At 36.0% G+C, this 15101-nt stretch overlaps 2 protein-coding genes across 3 annotated transcripts in view; one reads left to right on the top strand and one right to left on the bottom strand.

Annotated features, from left to right (window-relative positions):
• Positions 1-2274: 2274 nt before the first annotated feature.
• On the bottom strand, positions 2275-7132 carry LOC127877493 (ribitol 5-phosphate transferase FKRP-like). Of its 2 annotated transcripts, none has more exons than XM_052423431.1 (2): positions 7009-7132; positions 2275-6858 (listed from the first exon to the last, which is right to left on the bottom strand). In XM_052423431.1, the coding sequence occupies exon 2, from the start codon at positions 6839-6841 to the stop codon at positions 5336-5338; it is 1506 nt and encodes a 501-aa protein (XP_052279391.1). In that variant the 5' UTR covers positions 6842-6858; positions 7009-7132; the 3' UTR covers positions 2275-5335. The 2 variants fall into 2 exon arrangements, with proteins under 2 accessions (XP_052279391.1, XP_052279392.1); XM_052423432.1 differs by having other exon boundaries at positions 7054-7127.
• A 6074-nt stretch (positions 7133-13206) lies between these two features.
• LOC127877488 (cartilage oligomeric matrix protein-like) overlaps positions 13207-15101 on the top strand; it is a 43576-nt gene continuing 41681 nt past the window's right edge. The window contains exons 1-2 of the mRNA XM_052423420.1: positions 13207-13339; positions 14249-14419. Coding sequence (XP_052279380.1) covers positions 13246-13339; positions 14249-14419 — 265 coding nt within the window. The 5' untranslated portion in view covers positions 13207-13245. The remainder of the gene's footprint in view (positions 13340-14248; positions 14420-15101) is intronic.

Here is a 15101-nt window from a genome sequence, read left to right as displayed (position 1 = left end):
CCCTTTAAATCCAAATAAAGTCTGAAAAAGACATGGTTTTTGATCATATGTTAAACCAATTTCTAAAGCTATTGCAGTTTACATTAAGTTTGTTTTTTTTATCCCCGAGCACAAGGTGGTAGGAGTACTATAGGAATCCCCAATATACATCCCTCTATTAAGTCTATTTATACTTTTTTGGTGTCCAACCCATGTCTCACTTACCCTTTGACAGAATAATTTTCATCAACATTCCCCAAATATTGAGGGTTTTTGGGATGTTGTGCAGAAGGCATGAATCAGGCATGGCTATCTGAAAGTCAAGGTTGTACTTCTCAAGGCTAAATGATTAAGCTTTAATTGTCATGACTGTGCTCTATCTCCCTTGAAAGATTTTCATAAAACTTGGCTGTTATGTTAACGCCTTCCCACTCAGAAGCATAGTGAAAATGGCTATGCGCAAACAGCATAAAGTAACTCGCAGTCTGTTAGTGTGTTTGTTGGTATCCTAGGGTTGGAAATGAAGCCTTAAAAACTTGAATTAATTTTAGTAAGAAAGGTCTTTAATTGAATTTTATTTCTATGGGACTACACATGCATCAAAATATGTATCTTAAGTGGTAAAGAGTTAAGGTCATTGAGACAATGTGCAGAAGGCAGGTCAGTCCGTCACATCAGCTCAAGGACATACTTCAATTTCAAAGGTTTGAGCCCCCATTTTTGTGTATGCTCCATATGTCCTATACCTTTTTATTGATTATTTTCATTAAGTTTGCCTAAAATGTTAAGGCCATTGAGATAAAATGCAGAAGGCAGACACTCCTGCTCAAGTTGAAGATCATTCTTGAAGGTTAAGAGTTTGAGCCCCTATTAATTTTTTGTATCTGTTCCATATCTTCTCTTAAACATTGAGGTATTGTAATGACAGTTGGTTACAATGTTGTCATTGAGACAATATGCAAAAGGGTCATACACGCCAGCTTAAGGTCACGGTGAAACTTAGTCTCTTGTATCTCACAGTGCCCCAGCTAGGCTTAAATGGAAGGGTGTCCCGCCTGCCCTTCCAAAGCCCTGCCTTCCAAGGCCCCGTCCCGCCCTTTTATTTCTCAAAAAAAAAAGCTTGAGACATGTTATAATTTTTAATCTCGTATAACATTGATATTTATTTATTACTCATTGTAGACATTTTATTTACATGGGTTAATAATACGGAAACCAACCGAAACCATTTTCTAACTCTTCCAAGATATCATTAGGACAAATCTACTGACCAAGTTTCATGAAGATGGGACAATAAATGTGGCCTCTAGAGTATTAACAAGGTTTTATTAAAGCCATATAAAGCAATATAAGGAAAAATGCCCCGCCCCCTGGTGGCCATGTTTTTAAAGCAACCTGAACCATTTTCGAACTTGTCCAAGATATCATTGGGACAAATCTTCAGACCAAGTTTTCATGATGATTGGACAATAAATGTGGCCTCTAGAGTGTTAACAAGGTTTTACTAAAGCCATATAAGGAAAAATGCCCCGCCCCCTGGCGGCCATGTTTTTCAACCAACTGGCATCATTTTCTAACTCGTCCAAGATATTATTGGGATGAATATTCTGAATAAGTTTCATGAAGATTGGACAATAAATGTGGCCTTTTAGAGTGTTAACAAGGTTTTACTATAGCCATATAAGGAAAAATGCCCCGCCCCTTGGCAGCCATGTTTTTCAAGCGAACGTTACCATTTTCGAACTCATCCAAGATATCATTGAGACCAATCTTTTGACCAATTTTCATGAAGATTGGACAATCAATGTGGCCTCTAGAGTGTTAAGAAGGCAAATGTTGACGGCGCACAACGGACGACGGACAAAAGGCGATCACAAAAGCTCACCATGAGCACATTGTGCTCAGGTGAGCTAAAAAAATGATTATCCAACAGGAGCATTCCGGATATGACTGGGCACTTGAAAGTGCCCTTTTGACAAAAAACTGCGCCCTTCAAAGTGCTTTTAGACAAAATAGCCCCCCCCCCCCTCCTGCCCTTTTCAAATCTTTGCTGGAGCACTGATCTCATTTATTGATTGAGGGTTTGTCATCGAACTTGGCCACAATGTTGAGATCTTTGGGTCAAAGTGAAGAAGGCTGGGTCAGTCAAAGGAGCTCAAAATCTAAATTACTACTTAGATCTCAGAAACGGATATAGGTGTCTTGAGGATTGCCTAGTTTATTTTGTGCACTACTTTTGAAACTGTTTCACCAACTGATGGTGTTTTACATAAAACAATAACAGACAAGAAATGGTCAAGGTGTTTATATTTATGTTTATTTCTGCTTGTTTTTCATTTTAATAAGGACCAGGTGCTTAGTATTTACTTGTGTATCACTAAGATTTTCTATAGAAATCTTCAAATTACAGACAAAACAACATAATTATGTTCAGTCCATGTTACATTTACAAACTAAACAGTCACAACAATACTGCGCATAAGAAAAGCAGTTTCCACATTATATATGGTGTTTTTTTAATACATTTATTGTGAATATGCATGACATGGTAATTTTAATAAAATAAAAGTACAAGGTATAGAATTTCCATCCATTGAAATAGTAATAGTGAAGGTTTTATTGAAACTTTTCATTTCTTATATTTAAACAAGACTGTCATGATATTGTTAGTCCCATAAAAAGCACATCTTGTTATATGTGTCTCTCTGTCTGTTTTGACCTTTAAAAAAATTGTGGTTTCTATGAATAACATAAATAATTGAAAATTAAAATCTGCATCCTGCAATAACTAAAGAGTACTTAAGAAGGAACTACAAAATAAACAAGGTTGGGGATTTCTGTGTTGTTTATGACCATGCTCTTATTAAATAAGTCAGCTGATTAGAGCAAATATCTGTTTATGTAATACAGGTACCTTGTAATTGTTGGAAAACAGTAAATAATTATAAATGAAGACCATGTTTAAAAACCTTCTCTACAAAACAAAACAAGAAAAAAATCAATAGATTTATCAGTTTTATACACAAGAGTCAGTTACTGGGCAGAGCTAGTATTTATAGTCTCCTGAAAGGGGGGAGGGTCTTGAGAAAACTTACAGAGTGGTGATCCAATCAGGACCTTTTGATAAAGGAAGCAACTACATGTAACAGTATTGCTGCAAAAAAATGCAGAATCATGGCCCTTTTAAGCAAATCCTTTTTCAGTGACTGGTGTTGTACAAAGTGACATACAAACATAATTTTACTGCGGGGTACCATGTAGCAAATGTAATTAGGCAAACAAGATGGTTACACAAAATCTCGGGTATTCTTATACTTATGTAAACCAATACAGGCTTACTCAACACAAAGTACATTTCTTACTCATAAGTTCCATCAAGATTGAGTTATATATGTGGCCTCTACACAGGTTACCAGGTTTCCTTAGATTTGACCTGGTAACCCACATGACCCCAGATTCGAACAGAGCCTTGAAAATGTAAACATAAATATTTTGACCAATTTGAATAAAGATCGTCTCATAAATGTGGTCTCTAGAATGGTAACAATATTTTTTCTAATCAAGACCTAATGACGTAGATTTTGGACTCATGTGAACCACATTCTACTTGACCTAGACGTTCTCACGATAAACATTCTGACCAAGTTTCTTCAAGATCATAAATGTGACAACGCAGACCGCACACCACATGACAATGCCAGACAAAGGAAGATTAAAATACTCGCCTTCCACATCTTGTGCTCAGGTGAGCTAAAAGGCATAATTTTTAACTTTGTGAATGTGCTGATAAATGGAAGAAACAAGAGGGCCTGAAAGGCCCAAAGTCGCTTACCTGAGATAACAAGATATTATTGGGACAAATCTGCTGACCAAGTTTCACGAAGATCGGAAAATAAATGTGGCCTCTAGAGTGTTAACAAGGTTTAACTATAGCCATATAAGGAAAAATGCCCTGCCCCCTGGCAGCCATGTTTTTCAACCAAACGGCATCATTTTTGAACTCATCCAAGATATTATCGGGATGAATCTTCTGACCAAGTTTCATGAAGATCGGACAGTAAATGTGGCCTCTAGAGTGTTAACAAGATTTTACTAAAGCCATATGAGGTAAAATGCCCCGCCCCTTGGAAGCCATTTTTTTCAAGCAAACATAATTATTTTCGATCTCATCCAAGATATCATTGAGACCAATCTTCTGACCAAATTTCATGAAGATTGGACAATAAATGTGGCCTCTAGAGTGTTAACAAGGCCATATATAGCCATATAAGGAAAAATGCCCAGCCTCTGGTGGCCATGTTTTAAAAGCAACCAAAACCATTGTTGAACTCATCCAAGATCTGACCAAGTTTCATGAAGATCAGACTATAAATGTGGCCTCTAGAGTGTTAACAAGATTTTACCACAGCCTAAAATAGCCATATAAGGAAAAATGCCCCGCCCCTTGGCATCCATGTTATTCAAGCAAACGTAACCATTTTCAAACTCATCCAAGATATCATTAAGACAAATCTTCTGACCATATTTCATCAAGATTGGACAATAAATGTGGCCTGTAGAGTGTTAACAAGGTTTTAGTATAGCCATATAAGGAAAAATGCCCCGCCCCTTGGCGGCCATGTTTTTCAACCAACCGGCATCATTTTCGAACTCGTCCAAGAAATTATTTGGATTAATCTTCTGACCAAGTTTCATTAAGATTGGACAATAAATGTGGCCTCTAGAATGTTAACAAGATTTTACTATAGCCATATTAGGAAAAATGCCCCGCCCCTTGGCAGCCATGTTTTTCAAGCAAAGGTTACCATTTTTTAACTCATCAAAGATATCAGTGGGACAAATCTTCTGAGCAAGTTTCATGAAGATCGGAAAATAAATGTGGCCTCTAGAGTGTTAACAAGGTTTTACTATAGCCATATTAGGAAAAATGCCCCGCCCCCTTGCGGCCATGTTTTCAACCAACCGGCATCATTTTCTAACTCGTCCAAGATATTATTGGGATGAATCTTCTGACCAAGTTTCATGAAGATCAGACAATAAATGTGGCCTATAGAGTGTTAACAAGATTTTACTATAGCCATATATAGCCATATAAGGAAAAATGCCCCGCCCCTTGGCAGCCATGTTTTTCAAGCAAACGTAACCATTTTGAACTCATCCAAGATATCATTGAAACCAGTCTTCTGACCAAATTTCATGAAGATTGGACAATAAATGTGGCCTCTAGAGAGTGAACAAGGCAAATGTTGACGTCGCACAACGGACAATGCACGACGGACGAAAGGCGATCACAAAAGCTCACCATGAGCACGTTGTGCTCAGGTGAGCTAAAAAAGTGGTGAAAAAAAAACCTGATTTACCCAACAACAACCTCAGCATTTGGATACTTTGGACTTTCAATTACACCTTTACCAAACTTGTACTCTAGAAAGTCTCTGATATGATTAGGGGCCGAGGCATTTATACCTCCAAACATTACCCAAGATAAAGGAGTCAAAAAATATTCAGGAAATTCAGTATCTTGGCGATGAGTCTTAAACCAGGTGTCCTTTGTCATTACACCATTTTTAGAATAAAAAGGGAAAATGTCTACATGCAAATGATTCACTTCGCTGTATTGAACTCTGTAAAAATCTCCCTCTATTGCCTTTTCCCACTTGTAACCTTCATCATCAACATATGATTCCAATGCTATCCTTGAAAGTTGAGTACATTTCCCTATGTCATCTTTATAAATTCCAATATCAACATCATAGTCCCACGGAATTATGTCCCTATATCTTGCCGCGCCCAACAAACTTCCGCCTTCCAACCAATAACGAACCTTGCAGCGTTCTAAAATGGTGAAAACATGCTTTGAAGTTTCACGAAGATTATTCAGGCAACAAGGAGGTGTCCAACGCCCATGATACAAGAATTCTGGCATATCTTGATACACTGTATCGAAACATCGTGTGGATTCTTTGTGACACCCATACCAATCAACCTTTTCATTTTCATGAACAACCTTCTTTACTCCAAGTTGATGGTACAGTTGTTGAACAGATTTTTGTTTGAATTGTTTCAGTTGCCACAATGCTTGAGGACTTTTGGGTTTGGTAGGCAACTTTCTTAAATGAAGATCTTTAGTAACAGTGAATTTGAATTGCACTAAGGACAGCTGAGCATAGAGAGATATAAACGTTGATGGTAAATGTGGTTGAGATACAGCATATAAATGTTTAGTTTCCAGTAGTATTCCATGTTCACCAATTATGTAGCCACACTTTCCAGTTTTCACAATATCACCAAAATGAAGTGTCCACATCTTCAAATTGAAATTTATTCCACGGCAACTTAACTGTACATTGCCCACTGGTGTTGCATAGCCTTCCTGTTTGTCTGCTTCAAAATTACGAGTAAAAACATTAAAAGATCTTTTAAAATGTATGTCCAACACACTACCATCGGGAATAAAAAGTACAAAGTTTGATCGAATATTCAAATCTGGACGAGTTGCATTCAATGTTGTCCCTGGATCAGCCTTTAAAATTATCAGTTTCACATTTTGAAGATTGGGAACTTTTACTGGTGGATAGGGCAAGGTTTCTGATATCACAAGAACATCAATATCAGTGAAATTTCTTGCTATGTATGCCACAGTGTCATAAATTGTATTTTCAAAGACATCAAAATCCTGCAAAATCACAGTTAGTGATGGCTTGAGATTCTTTAGGTTCTGATTGTCCAATGGAGCATCTGTCAGTGTCACAGGAAAATGTTCTGCATTCTCTCTGTTGCACCAACTGAAGACCCAGATTTGGATCAGGATCACAGTAACAGCTGCAGCCAAAGGTTTCCATCGACGTTTAAGTGGTCGCATGTCAGGTTCCTTTAGTTCTGAAAAACAATCATAATTATTTATGATGCTGTCACTGTCAAGACCACATATCCAAAAAGCCATATAATCCGAAATACGGTTACAAATCTAACAATCATTATTGCTTCATTTTAAAGCAAGTCTAATTTTCAGTATCAAACGACTTTTACCATGGTTATATTCGTAAAGTGTATCCAATATTATATAAGGTTTACATATTAAAGCTCTTCTTGCTGGATTTAAAAGTTAAGCTGTTATTGTATATTTCGTTGACAAACGACAAACTAAGGGGCGTAACCGAGCTAAAGTATTTAAAGGTTACAAAGCACCAGAAAAGGCTTGCAGCGTAGAAGCGTAGATAACGGCTATTTTTTACTGAATAATTTCAAATACCCATCCCATTTAAAGGCGTCTGGTTTGGTAAAAGCGTCCACGTAGTGCTGGGGTAACATGTCTGCATATATTGGTTTCTCCTTCATATATTCTTCAAACATGTATGTGGGGTCCAAATGTATGTGTAGTGTATGGGATCACAGACAAATGACCTGCAGTTAGGTGAAATCCTTTGTAAACAATCAAGAAACTACTTGTCAGTATGTCAGGCACCATCCAATGCACATAAGTCTGCACTGTGATTCGGCATATTGTTCTATCTTGTGCCATTAAAAACATTAAATTAAGGGTTGAGAGCAAGTTAACATCAATTTAACTACTACACATTACTGTCATTTAATTTTTTTTTCGGGTCATTGTCAATTTCTTCAAGTTTACTGCCACTAGCTATATTTGAATTTGCAAAGGTATTTCCCAATATTTTAATAAGTATAAATCATACCAAAGCAGAACAGTTATGTAGTATACATGTATAATTTCAACAATGATAACTTAAAATATGAAGAACTAGATAGTCAAACTACGACTGATAAAATAAAAAGGTAGTCCATCGGCTTAAACCTAATAAAGCTCGTGGCTGTGATTATTCGTTAAACAAATGCCTCATTATATAATCATAATGTCTGTTAATGATGTGTAATGCTATGCTACTGAATTCAGGGAATTTCCATACCGAATGATCTCATGGTTTAATTGCGCCTGTTTTTACAAGAATGATCCGGACCAAGCGCGACATAATTTAGGGATAATAGGGATATAACTTTGGTAAGCTGCACGTCAAAACTTTTTATGAGCATTCTAAATAGTCGATTGAATACTTGGATTTAAATAATTACATTTTTAATGACGCACAATTCGGTTACCACAATAGCCGTTCGACTATTGACGCAATATGTGTATTTATTGATATTGTTAAACACACTGTTAATGTCAAGTTCAGCCGTTTGTACCGTTGTTCTGTTGATATGAAACCTGGTTTCGATTCGTTCTGTTTAAATGGACTATGGTTTACGCTTTATAACGCAAGTATGAACGGCAAATTAGTAACAATCATAAAGGAAATGTATTCACAAGTGAACTGATTTTTTATACAGTGTAATTCATACATGGATAGCTTTAAATGTGCGACGGGACTCACACAAGGAGAAATAATGTCACCTGTGCTTTTTTGGTCTAATTTTAGATTACATTGATAGTTTTTATGCCCCCGGTAGGGTGGCATATAGCAGTTGAACTGTCCATCACTCCGTCTGTCAATCTGTGCGTCCGTCCGAAAACTTTAACATTGGCCATAACTTTTGCAATATTGAAGATAGCAAGTTGATATTTGGCACGCATATGTATCACATGGAGTTACACAATTTGAGTGAAGAAAATTCAATGTCAATGTCACCCTTCAAGGTCAAAGGTTAAATATATGGCTTCAAAGCGGCACAATAGGGGGCATTCTGTTTCTGACAAACACATCTCTTTTTTTTAAATACGTTAATTTTGGAATGCCGTTTAATGGCTGTCACTTGATATTTTTACTTATGTTTTAGATGATGATAAAGTCATATTCGGCAAGACTGTAACAGACCTGAAACTTAGTATTAGAAAAATAAGTGAAGATTGATATCATTGGGGGCTTGATGTTAATTTCAGCAACACTTTAGTTATGGTCTTTATAGGAAGATTCCCATCTTTTCACAATGGAAATCTGACATTTAATAAATGAAAAGATATTTATAATTGATGACTCCCAACTACTTATGGACAGTATTTTAACACACGGGATCAGTTTCACCAAGCGCTGAAGCTCTTGTTGGAAAAAGACTTAAAGCCTTAACTGTTTTAAAGTATGGTACAAACAATCTAAATGTTGAAACTACTATTGCATGTCAACTTCTCGACGACTTCTTGTGTGCGACCTTATATAACGGATGCGAAATACGGGCTCGACGAGGTTATTGATTTGGAATGTAAACATGTAAAAAAAGTAAATGTTCATATATATCAAATCATCTCGTATCGGCATTGGAGTTTATAGGGAACAAGGAAGGCATACACTTTACATAAACCGAAACTATGGTATAAAAAACAAGTTCCGGCACACAATGAACAAATAAAATAGCATTAGCGTATCAAAATTGTATGCACGTTTAAAAATTATGTAACATTGCAAAAGCAATTGGGCTTTAATGTTGAAGAAACTGTTATATACTTCCGGATTTTCTGTCAATTTCAACAAAATCTTGGTACCATGCAACTAATAACAGAACTCATTGATAACCGCCACATTCTTTAAATGCACATTTGAATGTGAACCTTATCCTGATTTTTTGCCAAATAAATTGCGTATTTGTCTGTCAAAATTTCGAAAATTGAATCTCCGATTAGCCACTGAATTAGGTAGACATACCAATATAGAAATATTTCAGCGCTTCTGCACAATATGTCATGCGAGAGATATTACAGACAAGTTCCATTTATTAATGACATGTTCAGCCTTCAATTCGCTGCGAAAAAAAAAGTTATTACAAAACTCTAAGTACCGGGTATGTTTTTTTAAATTACGGGTACTTCAAACAAAAATCAAACACAATCTGAGCAGGTTTATATGTAAAGCCAAAACGCATTTTCCAATTAAAAGTAATTCTGGATGTAAATGTTGACATATTTAGTACTTAGTTTCTCTGCATCTGGTAATTTTTTTTAACTATTCTACGTTTTAAAGGGGCCTTTTCACGTTTGGGTAAATTGACAAAATTGAAAAAAGTTGTTTCAGGTTCGCAAATTTTCGTTTTAGTTATGATATTTGTGAGGAAACAGTAATACTGAACATTTATCATGCTCTAAAATATCCATTATATGCATCTTTTGACGATTTAAAAACCCGAAAATTATAAAGCGTTGCAACGCGAAACGAATTAATAATTTGGAGAGTTCTGGTGTTGCATTGTGTACACACCGGTCTTACTGACATGTGTACAAACGCGAAAGGAATTGTGGGTAGCACTTCTTTTACGAGTGAAAAGTGAAAGCGAAAGTAGGTCAGGTAATCGTGCTTCTGATAATCAGTCTTAATTGAGATTCAAATTCACGTTTAAACATAATTAAATAACATTTCATTTAACAACATTCCGTTTTAAACACACAATAAAAACGATTTTTCTTTCATTATTTTTATTTTCATTCCTTTCGCAGAACTACTTTGGCGGAAGCATAATTCCCCAAACCAGGGGAATGTGATGCGTCTTAAAATAGAGTTGACAATAACGTAGTGACGTCAACATCTATGTATAGAATGCTGTTGTTTGTCTTTATATTTTGTGAAACTACGAGGATTGCTTTTATAAATTTTAAAATACATCGGCCATTGTATTCGGAAGAATGGCCGAGTGGTCTAAGTGGTAGGCTTTTGACTCCAGGACTACAGGGGTCAGTGGTTCGAGCCCTGCTGAGGGTTACCTGTTTCTTTTTAATTTTATTCTTGATTTGTTACTGGAGCTTTTTGTATCCAATGTTTACATTTATTAATATAAAGCATTTAATGACAAACTTCAAAACATGCCAAAATCTGTAAAAAGGCCCCTTTAATAACTGAACTATGATTATAGGTTTCGTCTACATTTGTTGGTACCATTTACTAATTAAATTAATTTTATTAATCAGCTGTATATTTTAGTTGAGCAAATCCCTAGTAATTTAGTTGCATATTTTGTAATTTGTAAAAATCACATAGAGGATATTTGTTGGATTCGGTGGATTATCGATTTTAATTCACGAGTGATCATAGGAAAATTATCGATTATTTTCACTGATAATTTTCACTGTTTGAAACAGTGAAATTACATGTATCAGTTTTAATTCACTGATATATCTCTATAAACCACCGGAAAGCATAAAATAAATACATATTATTACAGTATTTATGATAAGTTTACACGATGGATATGATACTGAGCTATACAGAATTGTATTAACGTGGACAATAGGATATGTAGAAATATACATTTAACTTTTTGTTAATGACGAAAACTAAATTTACGTCAACCAAACTGTCTGTCTGTCTGTCTGTCTGTCTTTCTGTCTGTCTGTCTGTCTGTCTGTCTGTCTGTCTGTCTGTCTGTCTGTCTGTCTGTCTGTCTGTCTGTCTGCCTGAGTCTGTCTGACTGTCTGTCAATCTGTCTGTGTTTCTGTGTGTGTGTGTTTGTCTGTCTGTCTGTATGTCTGCGTGTTTGTCTGTATGTGTGTGTGTGTCTATCTCTCTGTATGTCTGCCTGAGTCTGTCCGTATGTCTGTCTGTCTGTCTGTCTGTCTGTCTGTCTGAGTCTGTCTGTCTGTATGTCAATCTGTCTGTCTGTGTTTCTGTGTGTGTCTGTCTGTGTGTGTGTCTGTCTGTCTGTCTGTCTGCCAGTCTGTCTGTCTGTCTGTCTGTCTGTCTGTCTGTCTGTCTGTCTGTCTGTCTGTCTGTCTGTCTGTCTGTCTGTCTGTCTGCCTGTCTGTCTGTGTGTCAATGACTATAAGGCCAATGACACACCAGATGATGGTGTGTTCATGTCCTGAGCAATGCTTCCTGTTTGTATAGATCCTGTGAGTTGTTGTTCCCGAAGTTCTTGGTATATTATATATACAAGAAGCAGAGGTGTAGCACACTACATGCAGCTATGTAATTTGATGTTAATATCAACATCACGACGGGTCAATAGACGACAGAGCATTAAAATGGTATGCACCAAGATCATGCTTTTTACATTCATCGTTTTCTGATGCTTTTGCAAACAACTATAAGTACTTACCACAAATGTTTCTTCATTTAGCTCTTTGGATTATTAATTAATTTCATTCATGTCGTGTTTTTATTATTGTATATTGTATAAAAGTACACTTAAGTTTGTAAGAATCAACCATTTTGCCAAGTATTAATCAACGGTAGATCTACAGGACATGCAATAAGGGCGTTCTCTAGGCTCCCGTTATACCGCTTCTCACGCGTAAACTGATACGCTTACACTGACGCGAACTTGTGAAGTTTACAGACCCTTGATTCAATTTGCAGTTAATGAAGCACATGTTATTTATTGTGTACAAAACAGACACTTACCACTTTTAACTCCTCAAACTGAGAGTCGACCATTTGAGGCCCATCTGCAGGGGAGAGGATAAGACAACGATAACATTGAACAGTTATCTATACCCTATTTTAATTAACGTTCTTATGGTATTAATTTGTCTTGAACTTGGTGTTCTGTATTCAAAACAAAATAAATAGAATTGCGCTTTTTCTAAACTTAAAACCTCAAGTAAGTTAATAAGATTTTAATGTCACAATTGTATTTTCAAAATTTGAGACCAATGAATGTATATGAATGAGGAATGCTTATTAAAATATATTAAACAGGCAATCATGGAACAATCAATTAAATCTTGTTATTAAATGAAATTCAAAACGACCAGTTAAAGACAATACCGTGCTCCTCCTCCTCCTCCTCCTCCTCCTCCTCCTCCTCCTCCTCCTCCTCCTCCTCCTCATCCTCATCATCATCATCATCATCATCATCACCATCATCATCAACATCATCATCATCATCATTATTCATCATTCATCATTAATCGTTTTTCATGTTATTTATTATAGGGGTGACTATTAAACTGACAATTTTCGCTAATGTTTTTCATCAAACTTAAAATCTGCTTTCACATTTGATAAAAACATTACTGCATTTACGTAAAATAGTATGTTTGTTAATCTTCCATTAAAAACAATCAGTTTAACATGTATTTTAAGTATTATCGCATATACCAAAAATATGCATAGTTATTGTTCTAGTCCATGCTTCAGAACGCACATCTGGATGCCATCATTGGTTGGGCCTCTGTTTATTTACTGATTAAGTCGTAAGCACAAAAAGCTCGTTCTTTTCGTTATATTATTTTCATTGTTTACCGAAAACAAATAAATGCTTGTTTTTAGTTTATTATTTTAAATTTCTTGTTATTTTAGACACGGATATATTGTTATTAGAGTAACCATGAGATGTGTGCGCGGTGTCAATATCATTGCAGCGTTGCTAGCAGGATTGTGTTTCAACATGTCGACCTGTCAAAATTCCAAACCACAGAAAGGTATGGCGTAAATGTTTAAATTCAGAGGTTATGTTGTTGAAGTACGGTTGCTAATACTAGCTGTTATTACTGTTGTTGCTGTACAACGTAGTTTTATTAGAAGTCTCGTCGAATACCCATATATGCTAAACCATATACGCTGCGTTATTAAATAATATACGCCATAAATCCATAGGAAATTATCAAGAGTGTATTAAAAGTGGTTGCAAGTAATAAATAAGAAGTACATAATAAGTAATTGTGTACATTTAGTTCACATGAGCACACACTGTTAATAGTGAGCTATTGCGTGAGTCTCTTTTTGGCGTCACTCGTCGTCCGTCTAGTGTTTTTAGTCGTTAGTCGTCAGGCGTCAAATAATTTGCTTAAGTCACACATCAGGGTTCACATGATTAAATTAACTTATAGTTTATATTAAAAAAAAATAACTTTTCTCTGAAAGTACCAGAACTTTGTCATTTAGTTGGCGCTAATTCTTGATAAAACTTGGCAAGCATGTTTATCTCTTAAATATCTAATGCAAGTTCAAATCAGAGTCACGTGGGGGTGTCAACTACGTCGTCAGGTCAATTCTTAGAAAAAAAATGTGTAACTTTTTGAATAATTACATTTATGATAAAATCTTAAACTAGCATGGTCATAATGTTTTATGTTCGGAATATTTAAGCCAAGTTAAGAATCTGGATAAAGTAAAGTCAAAAAGGATAAACAAGTCATACCTTAGGAAAAATATTGTTGCCTTTTTGGAAGCCGCATTTTAACTCAATCTTCTTGACAATCTTTACAATATATAGGGTCTATATATAGGGTCTATATATTGTAAAGATTGTTGACTTTACTTTATCCAGATTCTTAATGCTATGCGATTGCAACAGCAGACCCAATTTATATAACTGTATATTATTTCAGTGGAGTTGCAGGACTATCCCGATGCCTTCATATTGAATTCGGACCTGTACCTGATGGGAAAGCTTGCCACTGACCGCTCGCATACCGTGCTGGTGGTTCGAGCATACTGGCACAGCCAAACTACGCCCGAACCTTCGCTGAGGATCTTGTGGGATTCATTGACAGAATCATGTACGTAGTGTGCGTTTTTCGACGTTAGAAATAAAATAGTGTTTGCGTTGTTGATACAGTTTATATGATAGAAGCTGCACATACACATACTGCTTTGTCTATATGTGTATTGTTCTGTGAAAATTGGGCATAATGCATGGGCGTAAAGTGTCGTCCCAGATTAGCCTGTGCAGTACGCACAGGCTAATCAGGGACGACACTTTCCGCTTAAATGGTATTTTTCATTTAAAGGAAGTCCCTTTTTACCGAAAATCTAGTTTAAGCGGAAAGTGTCGTCCCTGATTAACCTGTGCGTACTGCACAGGCTAATCTGGAACGACACTTTACGCACATGCATTAAGATCAATTTTATCAGAACGCGACTCATATCAAACATAGCCTTATACGGACCTAAAAACAAAGTGCAACTTCACCAACATCAACAGGAGTGAGCACCTATCAAAACACACAATCCTGTAATTATGCCAAGTGACAAAATGTCGGACAGTCTGACACAAGACAAAAGCACCACGCACACTTTAAAAATAAAGAGGAAAACATGCATTTAACATGATTAAAACTATAGGATATATTAACTGTATAAGGTCATCCTATATGTATTTTTTTTTCGTAATTCAAAAGTACTAAGATATATGCGATGCTTGGCGTTTATTTATCGTTAGTTCTATACTTTATCTCGTTA

Source organism: Dreissena polymorpha, chromosome 4 (assembly GCF_020536995.1).
Source record: "Dreissena polymorpha isolate Duluth1 chromosome 4, UMN_Dpol_1.0, whole genome shotgun sequence".
NCBI lineage: Eukaryota > Metazoa > Mollusca > Bivalvia > Myida > Dreissenidae > Dreissena > Dreissena polymorpha.
Note: the sequence above shows the minus strand (reverse complement) of the source record. Positions and strands in the feature narration are given on the sequence as shown.